Source organism: Lichenostomus cassidix, chromosome 10 (genome assembly GCF_008360975.1).
Source record: "Lichenostomus cassidix isolate B80296 chromosome 10, HeHo_3.0, whole genome shotgun sequence".
NCBI classification, from domain to species: domain Eukaryota; kingdom Metazoa; phylum Chordata; class Aves; order Passeriformes; family Meliphagidae; genus Lichenostomus; species Lichenostomus cassidix.
In genome coordinates this window covers 7,564,879-7,587,428 of record NC_139491.1, presented here as the reverse complement: position 1 = coordinate 7,587,428, position 22,550 = coordinate 7,564,879, and the positions used below count along the sequence as shown (strand labels likewise).

Sequence of the window (22,550 nt, the reverse complement as noted above, 5' to 3'; positions counted from 1 at the left end):
GCCAGAAGACAAAAAGCAACTATGAAAGTCATGGTCCTCAAGCCTGCTTGTATCACATGAGAAAAGGGGAAAAAATAGTCACCTTCATGCCCAGCCGGCTTCCCAAGCTAGGTCTCAGGGAAAACTGATAGCCTCTGACAACATATGGAACTTCACACACAGGCACTAGATGTAGCACTGACTTCAATAAGTCCTTTATTTTTAAATAAAGAAACCCCACTGAATCAAAGTTAACAAAATTACATTTTGTTTTGCAATGACTTCCATTTTACACCACACACGAACAAAAATTAAAGAAAAAAAATCAAAGACAGTTTTATATATATTTATATATAATTTTAAAGGTAAACATCAGCAGATATAGAAAAATTGCATTGCTAGTTGCAAATCATCTCCCCTGAAGCTCTCAGCTCCAGAGAATCTGACTCAGAACATGGCAGCAGGGAGGGTGTCTCAGTACACAAGCTTCTTCAGGGCAGCATTTAGAGATAGTTACAGAATATAATTTTGCCAAATTGAAAATATTTTCATAGTCAACTGCTCACCAAGAACACTAGAAGTCACTGTGCCTGTTCTAACACAGCTGCATGAGAAAAACAAGGGCACAGGTCTCCTCTTTCCATGCTCTTCACAGACCTTTTTGGCTTGGAACTTTCAAAGAGGTTATGCTTTTTCAAGAAGAATGTCTAGAGATCTGTCACTGGGAATTACAGTCAAGCTGTCATGTAACACAGTGAGAAATTATGCCCCTTTGGAAAGCTGTTGACTTGGGCTAAGCAGTAGGATTTGGTTGTATCAAACACAGATGGGTTTTTTTTTTTTAAATTTTAAAGACTTTCCAGTTGGCAGGGAACCATGAGAAGGGTCAACATCCCAGCAGAGACAGGAGATCCTAGAAGAAAGTTCTGCATCTCCTCTGTGGTCATGCAAGAACTTTGATTACCATAGAAACTTGTCAGTCAGACCAAAGCAAAGAGGCTTTGTGCCACCTTGTACAGATGTTCAGGATAACCCCAGAAACCCTTCCACCACAGCATGGAAAGCTGGCAACTGCTTTGACTCATTGATGGCACTTGTGCCTAAGCTCCCCCAACAGCTGAGAAAGTCCAGGCCAGTGTCACTCCCACCCTCAGTGGGAAGAGGGTACAGTAACAGGGCACCCTTCCTTGGGCTGGTGCAGCTCTGAGGCATTCTAAGCTTGGAGAAAAATCTTAAAGTCCTCACACCAAGAAGGGCTGTTTGCTTTTCACCTAGAAGCCATGAAGGAGACACTGCTTTGAGTCACTGTGGCACCAGCACCTTCCCAAATGCACAGACCCAGATCAGGAATACAGACACATGGAATATGACTCAAGCCAGAAACAAGATGCTCTTTACAACACATGACTTATACAGGCAGCACAAGGCACAGGCCTTCTCTGGTCTCACAAAAAAAAAAAAATTGAAGAATTTCGATAAGCTCCAGACAAGTGTAGTATTTCCAGAAAAACTTGGAAGCAATCCAGGTGAGTAAACTGGCAATTAAGTCCTGAAATGGTACTCTCTGCTCTTTCCTTTCAGATGTAGCCACTTGAACAATCTACCTCCAGCTATGCTGCTGGAGTGTTAATAGACACAAAAACTTTGGGATTGCAGGATAACAGGTCACCCATTAAGCAAAGCAAACCCTGCTTCTATGACTCAATTCCTACTGCTAGAGGAGCAGAGACCTGAAAATGATCCACTGCTTATACACATGGCTATTTTAAGCCTTGAAGTAGACTGTAGCCAGTTGTAGGCTGCCCACAAAGGTCCTTTATGTCAGCACACAGTTGTACAGTGTGCATCACCGGTGTGTCTCAGTAATAGTGTCTGAAAATTCATTTACCCAAAAGCAAAGCCCCAAAAGCTCTGACAGAGCTGTTACTGAAGTCTCTAGATATGCTGATGTCAAGGGAGGAGGAGAAAAAGGGCAAGGCACCACGTGTCAAAGGGCTGTGGTCTAGGAACTTGTGACAGACCCAGGACAGATGACACACAGGTAGCTTGGCTAAATTTAGTACTGAAGTTAATAGTTCCCAGCATTTTCACTTAATGCCCTGTGTTTGTAACCCATATCTTCATAAACAGGAACTGCAGAAAAACACTCAGGAAAAAGACTGCAGGGAAGTTCAAGTGTTTGCCTTTACAGTGCAACTACAACACTGCCAGACCCATCTGAAAACACCTTGATTTAGAAGCTAACAAAGGGACAATTAAAAATGCTGGCAGAGCTCTTGTTGTGGAAGCTGAAGTTCCTTGTGCTCAGTCAGAGCAAGTATGAGCTGCTTATTTACCATCTTCAGATGTCTCCAGAAAAATGGCAAAGGTGATGGTTGGACCAGCCTAACCATCAAAGAGTAATAGTTCTGTAACTTGCTGTCTGATTGAGAGGGTCCTCGGGGTTTGTGTTCAAGTGCTACTTACATTCAGTGATGGGGAAGGTGTATTTACCATGAGACTATTCATGGAAGAGCTCTCCTAAGGATTTTTCTAATCCCAGTTTGAAACTAAGCAGAGCACATGTCAGATTCACCATGCTGTAATCTTGAACTGCTCTGTCAGACCACACTGCAATGATCTACAAGTGCACACTTCAGCAGCCTCATGTGTCTTGACAAGAGATTAAAGACTTCGACTGAAAAATTCAGACTGCATTTAAGGGTGGGCTCACTGCACAAATAAAGACCACCTGCCCACATCACAAGACTAGTATGGCCTTATTTTGGGAGATAAGAGTATTTCAGACTAGGACTGGACAAAGTCCCATGTGTCACTACGTATCAATTGTCAATCACTGTGAGTAGCAAGACTTAATACATAATTTTAAGGTTTTTAGACAACATGAACTGCAGCTTAATTTTCTCCTCTCCCAATTGCCCAAGACCTCTTTAAGTGAGTGCTGCAAGTCTGACCACAAGTCTTGCTTTGAAAAAAGCATCAGATTTGTTGAGATGGAGAGAATAGGTTTGCTTTTTTTTTTTACACTGCTTCCACCTACAGGCTTAAGAAGCTGAACCTCAAAATCCAGAAATCTTGCAGAAAAAAAGCCATGACAAAAGTTGTTCTTGCCCAAAGAGACCAGAATCACTCAAGTCACAAGTGATTTGAACAGTTTTAGATTCAAGTGCAAAAACAGGGCAAATGAGCAAGACAGAGACCCACATTACTTCTGTAGTTAAGAGTTTCAGAAAGTCCACAGCACTGGCACTTCTGAAGCATGAAGGCTTGGGTTGTGGGGCAGGAAGGAGTATTCCTCAGAAAGGCCCTCCAAGTTTGAAGAAAAATCTCTACTTGATTGGACAAAGCTACAGCTCCTCCTGCTTTGAGAACTGCCCAGTTGCTCACCTCATTTTAGGAGACTTAAGACACCTAAATTTATCCTGTATCTATTTGATGTGTACAAGTGTTGTTTACACTCCACTTCTGCTGAAGCGAGAAGATATTTAAGTCATATCTAATGAATATTACATGAACACTACTTAAGCAAAAAAACTGAAATGTCTTTTATGACATACTTTAGTGATGCAGTATGAATAAGAGGATAACAACACAGAGACAAGATATCCATCAGCTAAGAATATCCTTGCTAACTGAGGCCCTAAAATAGTTCTTAAGGAACAGCCACAAGCACAGTTAAATCTCACTGTAGCTTTACTTAGTTTCATCTTCTCTTTGAAGAAAAAAAAGAAGCCCAGATTTACTAACTAGGAGAATGTGCAGATATCCACAGTTCATTGTGGATCACAGGCCAAGGTGTTTGGCCTAAGGCAAATGAAAGGAATTTCCTGATATGACAATGCACCTTTGCTACAATAGTTAATTATTGCTTTATTAAAATGAAACCTCAACTACTCAACCTACTGAAGTTCAGGGACAGGGCAGTCCAGAAGGCTTGTTCCTCTGGTTTGTTGTTACCAGACTGAAGTCTTGCAGCTTGTTTCACCCTTAAGCTATAAATTAAAGTGCCTGGAACACAGACCAAGGCTGAAGCCATAAAGTGCTGATGAGGCAAGTGTGACAGGAAAAGAACTTCACTGACACTGTGATAAAGAAATCCTAAGGATGGATTAATGACACTACAATATTGACAGAACAAACAGTAAAGAAAAAAAAACAAAAAGAAGAGATTTTTATCACAAGTTTCAGTCTCCAGATTGTCATGGGACAACTTTCCTTTAATAACCATCTTGGCACAGACCATAACTGCCACTTGAGGGAAAAGCACAGGTGAGTAGCCAGCTTTCCTGCAAACAGCTTTCACACTTCACTTTGCACATTAAAACTAGAAGGAGATGTCTGGGTGTGGAAAAGAAATTCTAGTGAGAAAGAGCCCAGTGTCTTACTGGAGCCAGTAATCCTACAGCATTACACAGATCTGGAAGTAGTCAGCCATGCAAAGATGTCATTTCAGTTGCCTAGGGCTGGAGACATCCAGTTCTACATCAACTGTAAGGCAAGTCACATGTCTCAAACCCACTTGATGCTCTGAAACCTAATGGGAAGAATTTTGGTATTATTTACCCTGACATAAGGGAAGTAAATCTAAATAGATACACCCGACCCCCCACCAATTAATCCCTAAGAGAGTACAATAGCTCTCCATGAAATATTCTTTCAAACAGATTGAGCTCAGAGAAAAATCCTGCAGATTCTTAATCATGGGTTTCCACTTGGAAGCCAGAGCCAGCTTTAAAATGCCCCAGGTCAAAGAAAGAATCCAGTACTGAAAAGATAACAGTATTTAAAAAGATGCAAAGATGACAAGAAGGTGACTGATCAGGTCCTGGAGTGAGAACATGTTTACATAGAAACATTAACTGGCATTACCAGGCTGCAGCTTTTCTCTACTTGGACACCCAGCATAAAGCCACCCCAATCCACAGACAGCTCAAGCATGGAAAAGTTGAATATTTTAAAAGTGATTCACTTGTGCAAGTGTATTCCTAGGTACTAAAAGGTTTCCCTTGAGATGGTGCAAAGCTGACACTACACTTGCAGTCAAGCATGTTTTTCCAAGCCAAGCTGTAGTGGCTTACAGACTGAACCACTCACTGGCTTGTGGCTTGGTACAGGGATTTTCCAGCACCCAGACAGAGAACAGAGCCACAGTTATCCCATCATCTACACCTAAACAATGCTGCAGGATCAAGTTTTTGACCAGCAGGTAAAGAGATTTTGACATGTGAAACTTCTGCTATATTAAAGCAAGCAGTCTTTAGCTCAGTAGCCCTGTAACAAGCTACAGTCAGCAACCCAATTCTTCAAGCAGAGCAGTAAATTACAAATCCACGTGACTGGATAGCCAAAGAGGCTCTGACCAGATGTTAACCTCTGCTTTAACTCCATTTTGGAAAAAAAACCATGGTGATCAAACCCCAGCCATAGGATATCAAGGAGAATGGAAACCTGAAGCAGCAGGTGAGGGAACAAGGTGTTCCCAAAGGGGGAGATACACTGAAGTGAGCAGAGTCTTTGGGTCGATTATTCCTGGCCAGACACATCCTGCTCTGCATCTGAGCAGTGAGGCTTTGTCTTCTCCCACTGGCAGATGGCATTGGCATACTGGACCACGAGCTTATCCATCCAGGTAAGAGGCTCTGGGAAGAGCACAGAGCCTTCAAAAAATCCCAGGTGGCCTCCATGAAGGGGCAGCACATGCATGACATTCTCTCTTTTCTCTGTAAAAGAAAAAGAGGCAGAAAGTTCCAGAAGGTTAACATCTTCAAGCTGAGAATGAAACCACCTTGAGTTGCCAGGACAAGAAGGCTGCCCAAGAGATGCTGCTGGCTGGGCCCTTACAGCAACACCTCTATTGCTCTAAGAATGCTCATTCTTTAACAAATGAACACTTCTAACTCACATCCACTGGAACCAGGACTGTTTGCATCATGTCAAGCTGCACTAAGCTCTGACAGTGTATCATCCATCTTGTTGCATTGAGAGTGAAAAACTCTGTACTTGCTTCTGTCTGAAAGCAGCTGTAGATAAATTCTCTGCTCACAGCCTTTGACCAGGAGAAGAATGAACCCTGCTTTCTTCCCTGTGCACCATTTGTGTGATGAAGCAGCAGCAGCTCCCTCTTCTGAGCTTCTAAAGGCAATTTACCTTTTTCCTTGTTTGAAGACAGCACAACTCCTTTCAAGGGAGACATCCCAGTTCAGTGCCAAGTGACACAGCCATGCATGCACTGTCCCCATTTCATCAGCAAAGGGGGGTGCTGTGCTTCATCTGTGCTTCATCCAGACTGTCACCACCACCCACCTTCCTATTCAATCCCAGTAAGCTGTGGAGATGTGAGGAAACCATTTCATCCAAGAATGTAACCTTCTAGCTATCAACACAACCCAAAACAGCAATAGGTGCCTGAAGGGACTCAAGTTCTTCCTGCTCAAGGTTAGCCTTGTTAGTTCTAGCAATCAGTGATTTAAAGAGGCTTAGCACACCTCCCACAGCATTACAGACGTAAGGAGGCAAGTCAAGCTGCTTTGAAATCAGGAATTGTGATGTGATAAGCAAGCTGGAGGTACACAAATATGCACAGCTGGAGGAGACTGCTTCAGCATACCTGAAAGAGTTCTTGGAATTGATAGAAGGCTCTCATGGACAAGAGGGTCATCAGCAGCATTAACCAACAGAAGAGGAACATAGATCTGCATCAGGAAACGTGACATAAAAGGGAAAAAAAACAAAACAGAAAGGGGTTGGTATTTGAATGTCATTCTAGCAACTATAAAAGTATTTTAGCTTAATTCAATTAGGATCTCTTATTTCAGAGTTGATTTATTTTTTCACCCAACCCAATTGTAAGAAAGAGGCAGGGATGCATCAGAGCAAACAGACTGAATCCTCATTCTTAGAATTGAAATAGCTACACCCTTTTCTCACTCTGAATTGCACATCAGGCAGCTAGTGCCAGCTCTGTTATGGACACCTTGGTTAAAGTCCAGGAAACTCCCTTGGAACATCTCCATTCTTTGGTCCGGTAAAAAACAGAGGAATTAACCTCAGTTCCAATTTGGCAGAACTTTGCTCAAGCCTCTGCTTGTCAGTGTCCTGAGTGTCTTCCCCAGCATCCAGTAAGCCTTTCTTCCCTGAAGGTGCAAGCTCCATGACCACCCATTCCCACCTTATCCTCCACACACTTGGAGCAGTTCAGCTGAATGTGTAGCTTTATCTCCATCTCTTGGGTGCAACCACCTGCCAGAATCATAAGCTCTTAAGAGCCCAGAGAATTTAACCCCAGTATTAGAGTTAGAAAGAACTGAAATCCCATTCCAATTTACTGTGCCTGATTATTTCTGAAAATCCCACCTAAGACATCTGAATCAGGTATCAATAACAGAAACCAGAGAGTATTTTCTCTCCAGTGTGAGAGCAGTCTACTCCAAGAGCTTACCCTGTGCAAGTACTGCAGGCAACTTTCCTCTTCATAGTATTCCTTCAGTGAGCTGTAGCCATGGAATTTCCTGAAAGAGAGCAGACTGTCATTAAAATCACCTGCTTCAGCCATGTCACTATTACTTTCAAGCGAAGACACATACACAGAAGAAGAAATGCCTCAATTTCCAAATGTTCAGTGTCTTTGCAAAAGCCTTTGGCAGCACCTGCCTTGATGCCTTCTGTGCCTCTGTGCCTCCTCAAACATTGTGAGAGTACAGGCAAGTCAAACATGCAAACTGAAGAGCAGCAGCCTTCAGGGTGTTTCTTTCAAAATACCCCACTGCACTTAACTGTACACATGGGTGAGAGAAAGTTAGGATCTTCTTCATCTTTCCCTAAAACTCTTCTCAAATACAAACCCAGCACAGCTTATAAAACCTCAAACTTACTGGACAAATCCCCCAGAATTCACTGTGACTCCACTTCTTTGCCAAACCTGTTCACATCATTCCAAACCAAGAATTCAGTAAGCCTATATTCAAATGGGTTTTTTTAACATAGGGGACAACATAGCTGTTGGTCCAAACTAGAAAGGTCTCAGGGATGGGAGACAAGTAGGGAGATCTCCCTAGAAATGGCTTTTTTATAGGCAGCCAACCAATACTCCCAGTTTGCCAAAAGTGTCATAGCTTTTTAGCTAACAGTTTACAGCTTTATTTTGGAAAGGGGTCAATGCCTGATACACAACATGCCATGGTATGAACAGCGGCACTTCAAGTGCTGGGTTGCTGTCAAGGACACAGGCAGTAACAGGCTACTGCTTATTAAAGCAGAGCACTTAATTAGGTGTTAGTATGACAAATTAGAAAGGTTGTATTATCTCAGCCAGCCCTACTATGTATTGAGAAAGCAGCAGTGTCTTATGGGGAAAAGACTTTTCACACAGAGCTAAGGAAATGCATGAGCAGCTCTGAGCTGTTTCCCATGTTCCCCTTTTTTGTTGCTAGAGCTTGGCAGCAGAACTGGCCTCTTCCTAACACAGTGAAGGCTGCAGGTTCAGGTGTTACCAAGAAATAAATGCCTCCTGAATGAATTTAAAGAAGCTGTGACTGTAAACTGTAAGTTTTTGGGGTTTTTTGTTGGTTTTTTTTTTCCCCCCTACTAAGTTTTCTCTAATGGGGAGGCAAGTAAGAATCTGAAGTTGTGCTCATTGTATTTCAGCAGATTCCTACAGGCACAGCAAGGGACATGCAAGAGCAACACTGGAAAGCGAAGGTAGTTGGAGTTCTATAGAGGAGCAGAGAATTGCCCTTCATACCTCATAACGTTATCATCAATCTGCATAAGTGATGTTGCTGTATAGAGCTTGCCCAGATCAATATCTGACAGGCTTTGTGGCTTCTTCATGTTATCTCCAAAAAGAACTTGCCTGAAAGAGTGACATCAAGAATTACATCCAAATAACATAAGGGCAGCAAAACCATGACCTGCTCAAGGACAACTGAGTTTACCAAATCTGACAAGATAAGATTAGAAGTGGGCTACATAAACATGAGGCTCTCTTGGGAGCAAGAACAGCTTATTTGTCCACTTACCTTTGCAGCAAGACATAACAAACCCTTGCAGACTCCTTGTAGGAAAAAAATATTTTTCTTATACACTAAAAAACTGCATGAGAGGGCCTCTTAAAAGAAACTTCCCAGAACAGAGAGCACTAAGGATATTTGGAACAGAGGGTATATGTTAGAGGGAGGGTTCTTTGGCTTCAGACCAAACTTGTGGGTGGTTTGGGTGACAGCACCAGCAATCCTGGGCATAGCATCTCCTGCACCATCTGGTTCTAAAGCCCCCCCAGCACAGACTTCAGGCTACCTCACACAGAAATTACTCAGGGTATTACCATAGCAGAAAGCTATTTACTATGGACACTTGTCATAATTCATTATTGCCCTCAGGGGAGGATGTTTCTTTACCAGAACAAACTTCTTCCCTAACAAATAGAACAAAAGCTGCAAGTTGGAAAGGGATTTTTATTCCCTTTGAGAGGCAGCTGCAGGGCAGAACAGGAGGGAGGCTAGGTTTGATTTGGGGGAGTTAGAGCACAAGTGGTTATGGAAAAAGTTTACTTAACACACTTGCTTTCAAGCCAGCACCGGCTTTTTCTGGGTTAAGAATTTAAGTACCTTTTGATGGGAGCTTACCTAACTTCATATGTCAAATTTGGTCAAGTTGTCTAAATATTTGTAAACCTGGAATGAATGATGTGGATCATCCTACATTGGCTACCCTCCTTCTACAAGTGTTTCATACTGCACAGGAGTGTAAACAAAGAACCAGAAGTTTGAAGTGACGCACGCTCCTTCAGTGAAATAGGGCTTAGACATTCCCCTCCTTTCCCATCAGCCAGGCAATTTCCAATACACACAGATGAGGTACTTTCTTGCCTAGAAAGTACCACCCAGAGAACTTTTGATGGGGAAAACACCAACACTGAGCATATCACCTGTTTAGCACACTAATTTCTTTGTTATGCAAGAGCCACAGATCAGCAAGAGCAGCACAGGGATCCTACAGTACACTTGCACTTCAGGAACAGCAATGTTAAGTGTTTTGCTGGCTACATGCTCTTTCTAGAGGAACAGCTAGAAGCCAGAGCTACAGGTTTGACTATTTGCTTATTTGATAAGCAGCAACTCCATACAGCAGATCTTGAAGATTAGTCCTACCTCAGGTAGGTGGCAGAACAAGAGGCTCCTTCAATAGGGAATTCTTTGGCTAGAAGTGAAACAGATGCAGAATACTCCACTTTGAAGTCTAATTGCAATGTTTTCCTGTGCATGTCTTGTTTATTCACTCATTTCACAGAAGACAAAGAGACAACAATGCCTTTCTTCTAACAAGATGAACAAAGCTTATTTGTCTATTTTACAGTGTAATGAGACTGACATGGGCTCACCTGCTCTGTTAGTTCATCTAAAGACCCACCAAGGAACTTGTGCATGACCTTTCAGGAGTCCTATTTTAAAGGACCAGGCAGACAAATCCAATACAGCAACTGACCCAATGAATACTGTCAGTGTAAGTGATGTACTGCAGTACCTGTGAGAAAGGATGATCTTCTTCATGTTGTCTGCCATGAGGAAGTTATAAAATCTTCTACAATGATCCCACTGCATGAAGGTCTCCTGTGCCCTAGAAAAAACACAGTGCAGAGCAAACAAAGCTGTTAATGGAGCTCTTGAAAGATCAGATTAATGCACTGTTAACATCTTATGGCAGCCTAGGGGCTGTGTAAACAAACCTCCAGGCCTTCCCTGCCACAGCTTAACCTTTTCCAGGAAATGACTTCCACTCTGATGAAGTTTGTTAGTATCAGAAAACAGATCTGTGGTCTCATCTTGCACAATGCAATTAGCAGTTTTGATCAGAGCATTTAAGAGCCATCAATCAAGATACACAACACCGACAAGAGGATTTTAGTATCCCTTTGCAGAAGTTGAATGTAATTTACATAATGGGACTTTCAAGGAAAGGGCTAAAACCTGTTGCTCAACACTGTTGTCTATTGTGTAATATAGCTCCGCAGAATAAATAATTTGTGCAGATGTTTCCAATATGTACAGATACTATCATTGCTTCACTTCGTTGGCTGGAACTGCAGGAATAAATACTAGCTGCAGCTGCAAGTCACATCTGAGTCAAAGTCTTTACCTATTCTCAAAGCAGAATAGCACTTCATGGCTTATCTGTTGTTAAAACAGAATTTAAGCCATCCAGACTTGTGTGAGCTCTGCCAGATACCAGCACTCCTTTGCTATGCAGGGTCATGGGCAGGTTAGGGCTTTACTCCTAGCAGGGTTTGCTGTTACTGAGGGAACACACTATCATTTACTGAGAGACTAAAGAATGCTGGGAGCAGTTTCAGCTACTGAAGCTCTCCTACCACTTAAATATTAACATACCATGATAACTACTGTAGGTTTAGCACGACCTTCCAAGATATAGCCTGAAAGTACCCCACCAGGCAAGAGCAAGCTGTTTTCCTGTAATTAGCCATGCTGGAGTATGAATTAAAAAAAAAACCAAACCCAAAAAACCCCATTATCTTTTTATCTAGCCAGGTTTTACCTACCACATTTATGCCAGGGCAGGGGAATGAAAGAAGATAGGAAAATGCAGATTTCTTTCTTCACGGTTTTCCAAGCAAATCTATTGAGTTATTACAAGATGTTTGAAGTTAAAGCTACTACACTTCCCTGTAGTTCCTGTGCTGTACAGCAGTACTCCTAATGTGAAGAGTTGCAAGCGTTAAAAATAAAAAACAACCCACAGGCAGCTTCCAGTATTTTAAGGACTGCCCAGAGCTGAGGTCTTTCCCCACAGCCTGTAGCTATGAAGATTCATTCCTCAAGATCAAGAAGCAGAATCAAGCCTATGCAGGCAGAGATTAAGGAACAAGGAGACCTGTCCCTGTTCAGCCTCAGGGAACACATTCCCTAGACTCTGTTAATTCATTGAACTAAGAGTCTCATTCTTCTGGCAGATCCTAGTATTGCTGTTGCTCTGGAAAGGCTTTCCTATTTGAGATCCTTGGTTCACCTTGCTTACTAAAACTTTTTTCCTTCACTTATGAAATTTATTTGGGAATAAATGCTGGACAAGCCGGTTTTTTTAAAGAGGAATTGTAAACTAACTGGTCATGTCTACCAGGGTAATCCACTTCCATGTAGCCCTGAAGGCTGAAGCCAGCTATTTTAACCTACCAGGCCAAGCCCAGGAAGGCAATGGCTTCACCATTTTATCTAGAGGTGCTTTGTACCTCCTCCCTCCCACTTCTACAGCCAGGGCACAAGGCCCTCCTCCTCCTGTCTTCTGCTCAGTAGATGTTGCTTTCCCCTAGCTCTTCAGCTAATTAGCACTTACAGCAGATGTAGATCTTAGGAAGGGAGACAAGACCTGAAAAGCCTTCCTGCTGGCTGTCCAGTAATACAGAGCAGATGTTTTGTAGCAGGAGGTTTGCTAGGAGATGTTTACCCAGCAGGTGGAGGCAAGAGCTCAATAATCCACACAACCCACCCGATGGGGTGCATTTAACTCGGGGAAAAAAAAGCCAGCCAGTTGTTTTTCCACACAAATATCCAAGTGGAGAATTGTTAATCAGGTTGTCCTTGCCATGCAAGCATAACAGCATTACTCACAACATCATTGTGGAGATCAGGAATACAATATTGCATAATTGTAGAAGATGAACCAAGTGGACCTCAGCCAGATATTATCCCTGCAAGCCCTGTCTGATGGTTGCAATTAAGGAGCTGGCTTCAAAAGGATGCTCTGTGCTCTATGCCAGAACCCCAGGACAGCTAAGAACATTTTACTTGAAACAAAACAGAACAGCTGTTCCTGTAGCATCTGTTCAGATTTTAAGGGTGTGAACTAGCAGCAGATTATACACTTTTTTAGCAGTAGTCACATCTGACCTCAAAAGGGATTAGACAGCTGGAATATTACATGCATATCAAGCTTTTACTCACATCTTAATGCTTTCAGAAAAGCTTTTTGCTTTTACCTGTAAGAACCTGGTTCATATAAGGTATCTTCAGACTGCTGAATATCAAACTGGTCCCTGCACAGGCAGAGCATCATCTGCATTGAGAATTCTAGCTACCTTGACCAGGCTGTGAGGCCAAATTCCACAGCAAGCCCCTCACAGGCCTGCCACAGTTTCACCATTTATATCAGCCCAAAGGATCTTGACCCAAATACCTGAGTCTCAACAGCCACTTTTGCCTTGTAAATAGACTCATGGCTCAAAACTGCAGTTAAATTACTGTAGAGTCAGCTACACTTTATTAATTGTCCATATGTACAATCAGTAAAAACTGAAAACAGCAGCTTAGCCAGCTACAGTGTTTTAATCTTCATTATGTGTGCAGACATAGAAAGGTTAAAGTACATTCCTTGAGCCACCAGTTTTCAAGTAGCAGAGCTGTGCCTGGATCCTCCATCAGTAAATGGAAGTGAAGCCATCACAGCTCCTGAAGTGCCACAGCCTTGGCTTCCAGGTGGAGAGATAGGTTAATATTTTCAGACTTTAGGGGTATACTACTTTTCCTCCCCACCTTCCCACTCCTATGACACAGCTGCAAGAACCTCTCCATCCCCTCATCAGCCCACAGCACTGTTTCAGTGACACACACTAAGAGGGGAGCACAGTGACAGTGCATGTGTTGTGTCTTTCCAGTCTCCCCAGGTAAGAGGTGCCAGATGAAACTGCACACTGAAACCAAACAAGCTATTATGAACCATTGGATATTTCTCAGAGGGATGAGAAAGTGTAAGCTATTGCTTGCAAACCTGGCATCAGCTCAGCAGCTGGTCACACTGCCCAGCCTGCCTGGTTAATTCCACCAGGATTGCACAGGGAATACCTCCTCTTAGGACTCTGTAGCCATGAGACAGCATTGCATGCACAGTCCAAAAGCTGCCAGCATGTACCTGGCCAGGTACAGAAGTCCTGTTTGCATTGCTGACAACATTTACTTGTGCTTGTAAATCAACAAAGCTTTGGCTGCTCCTTCAGGAAGGTGCATTCCTACGCACTCAGTTTGTCAGACCAGTTCAACGCAAAATAAACAACCATCTTCATGTTGCATTTCCAAAGGTCTGACAGAGACCAGCAGGGAAAAGGCTCCAGACCCACCTCAGTGCACTGTACCCCTGGCACACACTGACACAGCACAGGACTCGCTCCTGGTTGGCCTGGCTCTCTCCTAGGTATTTGCACACTATGTTTCCACCCAGGCTGAAGCCCACAACAACCAGCTGGGTCTGAGGGTAGGTCTTCTTGATGTAATTCACCATGGCACCAAATTCCCAGGTGCATCCTAAAAAGAAGAACAAAGTTAAAAACCACTTAATATATTTAAATTCTCACTTGAAACTTCAGTTGCGTGCTTTGAATTCTGCTTCTTACCCTTTCTGACTTTTCAATAGCCTTAAGGTTTTAAGAGCTCTGATTCACATGTGTTCATACATCTGTGAGTTCTGTGGAGCTTAGCTCATGCTTATTTCTGACAGAGTGCCAAAGCAAGATGAAATTTAGCTGCTTGAAAATCATGGCAACAGCAAACGTGACAATCAAAACTCTTCCTTTCTAAAACAGCTTAAAAAGCAGAGTCCACCAACTCTGGGCTTGATGCTGCTATGCAAGAACAGCATACATCATTACTTTCCTGAGGCAGTTTGCCACTTCTGAAGTGAAGTGGGGTACCTGGAATGCAGTTTGCTCCTTTGTTTTTACCAAGTCCATGCTGCTGCAGGGAGGGGAAAGGAGTGGCTTGTCAGGAAGAGCTCCCAGCAGAGTGCTGCAGAGCCTAACCAGGTGATCTCTGCAATCAGGGAGAAGGTTAAAGCAGAGACATTCAGCCCTTTGTAACCAGTGAAGGGATAAAGATACTTCAGCTCCCTGGAAGACACGTGGGTATCCCCACATCAAGAGAATAGTTAAGTGCCTCTATGCAGATCTGTTCCACTGTCAGCAAACACCCACTTGCATCCCACAGGCTGCAGGCACTGAGGAATCCAGTTTCTGGCAGTACTGGCATCCTCCAATTGTTTGACAGACTTGAAGGCCTCCACACAGGCAACAATCTGAATACCTACAACTATTTCTCCTGCTTGTGAATATGGGAAAATGAAATATGGAGAAGCAGCTGCAGCAGTGATGCCATTAGTACGCTGGTATCAACTGTTTATGCAGCTTGTTAGCCTTCCCTTTGGATTTAAGGCTGCAAACCACAAGAGGCATCACATGAACAACAGAAATAGAACTCCAGATGTTTCTTCCTGTCCAGAGTCAGAAACTCAGCTCTATCCTGTGGAACTTGTCCAGAGAGATAAATCTTAGGATTCCAGGATTCCACCCTGTCCTAACCTAACACTGCTCCACTGGGCCCCACCCCAGCTGTGGCATCCTCAGCAGACATCAGACTCCAACTCTACCTAGCTCTGGAGTTAAGTGAGCACCAGGGTTTGTTTGCTTCAGTGGAACAGCAAGCTCCTGCCTGAGTGTTTCAGCAGGGTTTGGGCACTTCCTTGTGAACATTCTTAATGAACAAATCTTCAAGACAACAAATGCTGCACTGCCCTGGTTTGTTCTGGAAGAAGCCAGTGGTCAAAATACTTCAGTGTTTGACCTTTGTGATTTCAAGCTAGCTCAGAAATCCAAAACTAGAATAGCAACAGGTCAAGCTTGATATAGAGGCTGGGGTTCAGTAAATCCCAAATTTAGGCTATTTGCTCCTCAACAAGTATGCCTGGAATACAGCAAAGCTGAAAGGGCACTGAGTTATTTGGGTAGGAGGCAGAGTAAAGTCTGCTCATGGTCTTGCTGGCACTTTACTTAACAAGCAGCCCTGCCAAGTGATTTACTGTCTTACTCAAAGGAAGTGCTAGGCATTCTTTGCCCTTTCCAAGGCTATAAAAGACTCAGAAAGGTATGTCTCAAGAGATACACTAAAGAATAACACCCTAAGGCCTAAAGCAAAGCTCCATGAAAGCAAACTCTGAGCTTTTATCAAAATAGCAAGTGCTTTAAAACAAGGGCAAGTTTAGTTTTCAAGACATGGCTGTCTTGCAGCCATTAACAGACTAGGGCCTCAATACAAATGAAAGTATTTGGCATTCCTGAAGTATTTTCCCAAAGAGGAATATATTTAATAATTCTAAAACAAGTAACAAAGCATTACAGCCTATTTGCCTGCCAGACTTGGCACCTGAAAGCACAATATTTCTATTTTGACAATTTAACTGTTCAAGGTAACTTTTCTGTTAATTGAAACTCTAAGCAGTATCTTAGCTAACTTTAAAAAATAAAACCTAACACAAGTCTGCTAAACCCACAATTGAAAGGGTACCTATAAATATTTACAGTAAAGAGGGATATGAGAGCTCAAGAGAGCTCAGGAACAAGCAGATTAGGTCACAGGCAAAGAGGTCTCATTCTACAAAGATCACATTACTCACCAAAAGGGCAATTAAGACTAGCTGGAGTCACCCTTCACACAGTTTCAAATAATTTATTCCTTTTAATTTCTAGGTTAAGAAAGGCTTCCTTATACTCAAGGTAAGAGCCCATAATCATGGCAGTTAAGCACTACTACTTCTGTAGCTTTGTTGTTATTATACTCTAGAACTGTGGCTATTGTTTCACTTGTGTTACATCCAGAGGCAAATTCTTATGTGTCCCTTCTAGTATATAAATGTACTTTCTTGATAGGCTGGTACTAACTCCTCTCATGTTTCATTTTACAAAGACTCAGAAGTGGCATTTATCCTTTGGAAAAAGGTTTGTTTCACATTCCATGAAACTGGCAATTTCAGCATCTCTAAAACTGTTTGAACATGCCCTTGGTAGCCACAGGAGATTTTTTTTTTCCCCCACAAAGTTTTCTTACAAAAAATTTCCTCCTTGATGATAATACATATGCAACTGGCAGAAGAGAAAAAAGAGAATTTAGTATTAGCCTCCCCTCTAAGTTCAGTTTAGTTCCAAAGAAACAGTACAAAACTGTTACCCTCACTGGGGTAGAGCAGTTGTATTATCCTGAAGGAGGCTGATCAATCCCTAGAAATTCCACAAGCTTGAAAATAAGGTCCCCAGGTGCCATGAAGTACCTACCATACGTGAACATCCGTGGTGAAGTGAGCTCAATGTTTGGCAAGGCTCCCAAGTGATTCAGGACAGCACATCTGTACCCATTTTTCTGGGCGTAGTCAACAAAGGTGCGGATGTACTGCTTCTCACTGTGGTTAGCAATCCCTGGGCAGATCACCATCGTGACATCCTCTGTGCTCAGAAAGAGAGGGAAGTTAAGTAAATGTCACTTCATGCAAATTAAGAGAGTCAGAAGGCTTCCATTTCAGATCCGTGGGAAACCACCTACCACAAGCAAGCTAGAATTCCTACCAGTCTGCCAAAAATCCCGTATGGGACAGGAGACCAGCAGCTCTGAGTGCTGCAGATGTGAAAAAGTAATTCATGCTAGGGGAGATGAACAGTTTATAACTTCAGGGAAAGCTGTGCAAACAGTTCTACAGGCACTGCCTAGAGACCAAGAGTACATTCTTCCCTTTGAAGGACACTTTTGATGTTACACATGCTCTGCCTTCTGACAGCCTGCTTTGACTGTGATGTGTGTAGAAGCTGTGGAGCCCAGCACTCCAAGTCGACTGGTTATGCTGTTTCCCCCTCATTTCCCTTCTTGAGCTGGGTGTAATGAAGATATTACAGATGAAGCTTTGCTAAGCACAGACATTTTGATCAGCTGACATTAGCCATCATCTACTTCATGGCTAATCTAATGATATTTGATCTGCTGACACTGTTCACTAGTTTAACAAGATATCATTTCATCAACCAAGAAAGTAATTGCTGTAATTCAAGTAAGCACAGTAAATTACATTCAGGATTATCATATGCACTTCAAATTAACTGCAACTCTCATGTGCAAAGCTCCAACATTACCAGCTCTAGCCACTGAATTTTTTTCCTCATTAGAAAAGCACCGCTCAGATTCTCTTCAGCAATAAAGATAACAGTAACTGTTCTAGTACAGCACTGTACCATGAAGATCTCAACACTGACAGCTAGAAAAAGAAATCTGCTCTTTCTGAGGGCCAAATGGGCTCTATCCTCATCTGTCTTCCCGAGCACAGAATCAAGGTTAGCATCTAGGTGCAGCCAGCAGCTGTTTGACTGACCTCCAGTGCAGTGCTCAGACTGTGGCTCGAAGAGATCAAAGGTGGCTGTCGCTCCATCTGGCATCGTGAGGTACTTGCGAAGTCCATATGGATGTGGTGATCTCACTCTCCCCATTTTTCCATAGAGAGCAGTCTGGATGTGTCCACTCTTCCCCCAGATCAGGGGTGGAATGTACCTGAAAGGCAGTAATTTAATTGCTTACCCCTGCTGAGTTAACAAGCCTTTGAGAACAGAGAAGCACTCCCATAACAAATCTCTCACCAGGTCCCAAATATAGTAACAAATATGGAATTGTTTTTGCTATGACTGAACTGGCAGCAGTGATCTTTGCAGCCTTACACAAGAGGAGAGACCAAAACTCTCTCAAAGCTGAGAAATCAGCACAGATAGCAGCAGCAGAAGCCAAAATCCAGACATTTCCTATATTGAGATGTTAGAGGCACAAATGCTTCTCACTAAATACACAGAGGCCTTTTGCCTCAGTGACATTGGGACTGCATGTTGCCAGCCAACCAAAGTGACCTCCAGAACTGTACAGTGCTGTAAATCTGTTTTAATTGAAACATTGAAGCCTCCTGGGTTGAGCCCCATGAACTTGTGTAAGCACTTGTCTGTACAAGCCAGTGGCAGAAACAATTGGCAGGAGGATTCACAGCAAGTTCCAGAAAATTGAAAGCCCCAAGACTTGCTGGTTGGGACCATTTTACACAGAATTACTTTACTAAGTTAATCAGGGAGCATAGTACAGGTTGATTTTGCCTTTCAGAATTAGGTGAAAGTTGGGGCAGTGCTAAGAGAACCAGTCAGAACTAGTCAAACTCCACTGAGTAACAAATCCCTTTCAGTAAGAAGGGTGAGTCTACCAATTATTTATACTTATCAAGGGTACATTAGAGCTGCACGACAAAGCATATTGTCTTTCTTTTACTGGCTTACAGGCCCTCAAAAAAGATATGTGAAAAACACAGCTATGAGCTGAAAAGCATTAAAGGCTTACTTATCAGATTTTTTTTTTAGCACAAGCAGTGTTGCAAGTGGTTTAACAAGAAACAAACTGTGCCCTACCACCACCACCATGTGGGCAAGTCACCTGGTCACTCAGCAAGGAAACTGAGCCAATGCCTTGAAAAAGAGAGTTACATCAGCTCTGAACAGGAAAGCATGAATGATTTATTGTTGAGCAGAACAGCAGTCTAAGGGGACACACTTCCAATTAAAGAACTGTGGTTTCTGGTGCATGGACCAGGGTATCCAGAAGAAGCTTGAGAGCTTCTGACAACACCTTGGATCCTGAGAGATTAGCAACTCCCCCCTGTTCTATTCAGGGCTTCCTGCAACTATTCCTTTTGACTTCTTGAGAGCACATGAAGAAGAGATCATGTTCTTCCCTGTTCACAAAAAACTAGGCAGCTCAAGACTCAAATTTACTACTTAAGCCCATGATCCACTAGAATGTGACAGAAACCCTACCTTTGTGCTCTGACACTACCTACTCATACAGCTGGACCTTTCACCATGCCAGCTCTTATGTGTCATATCCGCAACTCCCTCTTCCCCCGCACACTCCTTAAAAAGACTTCCTATCAAATAAGAACTATTTAGGGCTGTTTAGCAAGACAAGAGCAGCAGTATGCTCTCTTTCTCCCCATTCTTTTCCCTCATCTATCAGGGAGACTTCCTACAAAGAGACAACAGTTCGCTGTAGTTTCACTCATTTTTGCAAGTGCACTTCCCAAAGAGATACAAAATAGATTTTTGGAGAAGCAGACATTGCTTCAATAAAGGCTTCAAAAGCTGCCAGCTGATGCACACAACCTTGTAAATTAGCCCTCAGTGCATTTCAGATTTGACCACTCAACTGCAAAGCTTTTCAAAGGATCCAGGCAAGGCCAGGAGCACCACCTCTCTTCTGTCAGCCCAGCATCTCTGCACTGGGTCTTGCCAGGCACAATGTACAGCTGTGCAGATTCCCAGCAGGGACAGAGGCTGGATAAGCTCATCCTCTGCAATAGCTGGTAGAGGTGGAAAGCAGTCAGTGGGTCCATTCTCATAATTCAGGGCAGATATCCACTGGGATAGTGCAGTCAAACTAAACCAGGCTGCACAAGAGCTATACGTGGTTCTGCTCAAGTCACATACAGCTCAATGCAGAGGGTTTTGAACACAACTATTATGCCAGATGGAAGAGACACTGCTCTCCTAACATGAGGAAAAACAGCTGGCTTCACCCCAGTCATTTACTGTACCAGCAGTTCATACCAGTAGCCATACTCCACACTAGACAGTGCTTGGCTAGCTTTTTTGTTTTTTGGTTTTTTTCCCACAGACATCCTTTATAGATAGGGTTTGCTAGCACCTTTTGAGGGGAGCTGAAAAATACAACCTATAATAAGAATTTGCAACTCTTTTAGAAGAGATTCAGACGTCAACATTGCTTCGTGGTTTCTAATCTTGGGTGAGAATATGCATTGGAAAGTTTTGGTGACTCTGCTTCCATACAGTGCTTTTCATATCAAAGACTATCCCAAAATCTTGCCCTATAGGGATAACAGGAAAGCAATTTGTCCAGCTACAGCAGCTAAATTATACAGCTGTTACTGATTACTGCTACCATGAAAAAAACCAAAACAAACCAAAAACCAAGGATCTCCGCAAGCACCAATCCTATCCTCATGTTTAATCCACAGCTCTGTTCCCAGCTATAGGTTACAGTCATCCACTGGAACAGATGCAGTAGCACACACCACAGGATGTTGTTAGAGAGGAAATTCAAACAGTCATCAAAGCCTCACCACTACTGACATTTTAAACGAAGGCAAATGGTTTCAAGCACACTGCTCCCCACAGTCTGCCTCTCTGGGTCACTGATGGTTTCTCTGGGGAAAAAAAACCCCCAGATCTGTCTTTGCATAACCCAGCTGGAGGTTACCCAAGTACTAATCTGCAGTAAGTCCAATCTTTACACTGCTTTTCCAGGCACACAGCACATACAGTTTCTTTGACACGTTCTTTAAAGCAGGAAGTAATCCCTTTTACTCCATCCATAATGATGGTCAAGTGATAACTACAATTTCCACATTTCCCTCAAAGCTAAAGCTTTTTCTGAAGTGCTATGGACAAGGGAGCATTCACTGTTGCTCCCTTCAGAATGTACCAGTGTTTGAGCATCCTATGGACCAAGCAAAATGCTCAGCTTATCTTTTATGATGCTAACTCCAGACAGCTGCTGAAGCATCACACTGCCTGCAGCAAAGATGGCTTGTGTTAGTCACTCTGCATGTAACTACACTCTTTAAGACAAATATTCAAAGGCCAAGCTTCACCATGAGTAATGTGCATAGTGCATGACTTCTACCAAATCATCGAGTATATTTCTAGTTTGCACGTAAGTTTTAAAGCAGTTGAAGCTCTGGAATATATGCAAGTGTTCAGGAAGAAGCTTGTCATCTCACCAATCTTTTCGTTTAGGCCCCTCAGCTTTTAAGCAGACTTGTAAGGCAAAACACATCCCTTAAGTATCCAGGCTCAGGAGACTAAACACCACAAGACTTTAACAGGGAAAGGGAAAAAAAGTTGCCCAGATAGTATATATCTTGTATTATCAGTGAAAAACTAAGACAGATTAAAATTTACCTTACCAGATTGATGCAAAACCAAGCAGCTAGTAAAAGTATTACTTCTTTACTTGTTTACCAAGACAAGTTGCCTAACTAACCTACTATAAAACCCTGTACAGCCTTTACAGTAAGATTGATTCCTCTCTGTCACTGAATTCAGGTAAAAATCTGTTCTGAGCGGAGGACAAGGTATCCTTATAATCTATAGCAGAATCAGACATATGATCTGCCTGCCACACTATTTCTGTTGACCCTCCATTTTGGCAATGGACAAATCTATTTTTGAAATCTTCATGTGACTGCTATGTCTTTCAATGAGACAAAGTCTACAATAACTTCCAAGAGCAAGTACTGAGCCTAATAGTGCAAGACTGTGCAAGACTGAAGGATGGGACATCCTTTTATACAGGGTTTGTGTGCACTTTCAGCTTGCTTTTACTAAAACCATCCAAAGAAGAGAACATGGAAAGAACTCTTCAAGTCCTGAAGGTGCAAACCAATGAAGGAGAAAAATTGCCAGGAATTGTGCAAAAGCCTTTATCTGTCCTGAAAGGACAGATGAGATTAGATAAATTTTATTTAAGCCTATTATATGAAAAGCAGTTCCAGAGACATTTCCATCCTCAACCCAGCTGAAAAAAAACCTAACTACCCAGTGCTGATAGCAGTAGAACTGTTTTGGAGTGGAGTCACCATTCCTCAAGACAAACAGCTGAAAAAAGATGCTTCTCCAAAACAATGATCCTACAGACAGGAGAGCATGTACTCAG

At 42.6% G+C, this 22,550-nt stretch overlaps 1 protein-coding gene across 2 annotated transcripts in view; it reads right to left on the bottom strand.

Annotated features, from left to right (window-relative positions):
* Positions 1 to 166: 166 nt before the first annotated feature.
* ABHD2 (abhydrolase domain containing 2, acylglycerol lipase) overlaps positions 167 to 22,550 on the bottom strand; it is a 38,831-nt gene continuing 16,447 nt past the window's right edge. Inside the window, exons 4-11 of one of the 2 annotated variants that reach the window (XM_085070438.1) lie at positions 18,163 to 18,338; positions 17,081 to 17,248; positions 14,102 to 14,285; positions 10,493 to 10,593; positions 8,720 to 8,825; positions 7,418 to 7,487; positions 6,587 to 6,671; positions 167 to 5,699 (exon numbers count right to left, since the gene is read on the bottom strand). In XM_085070438.1, the coding sequence (XP_084926564.1) occupies positions 5,503 to 5,699; positions 6,587 to 6,671; positions 7,418 to 7,487; positions 8,720 to 8,825; positions 10,493 to 10,593; positions 14,102 to 14,285; positions 17,081 to 17,248; positions 18,163 to 18,338 (1,087 nt within the window). In that variant the 3' untranslated portion in view covers positions 167 to 5,502. Of the gene's footprint in view, positions 5,700 to 6,586; positions 6,672 to 7,417; positions 7,488 to 8,719; positions 8,831 to 10,492; positions 10,594 to 14,101; positions 14,286 to 17,080; positions 17,249 to 18,162; positions 18,339 to 22,550 lie in introns of both variants that reach the window. The other variant, XM_085070439.1, reaches the window with a different exon arrangement.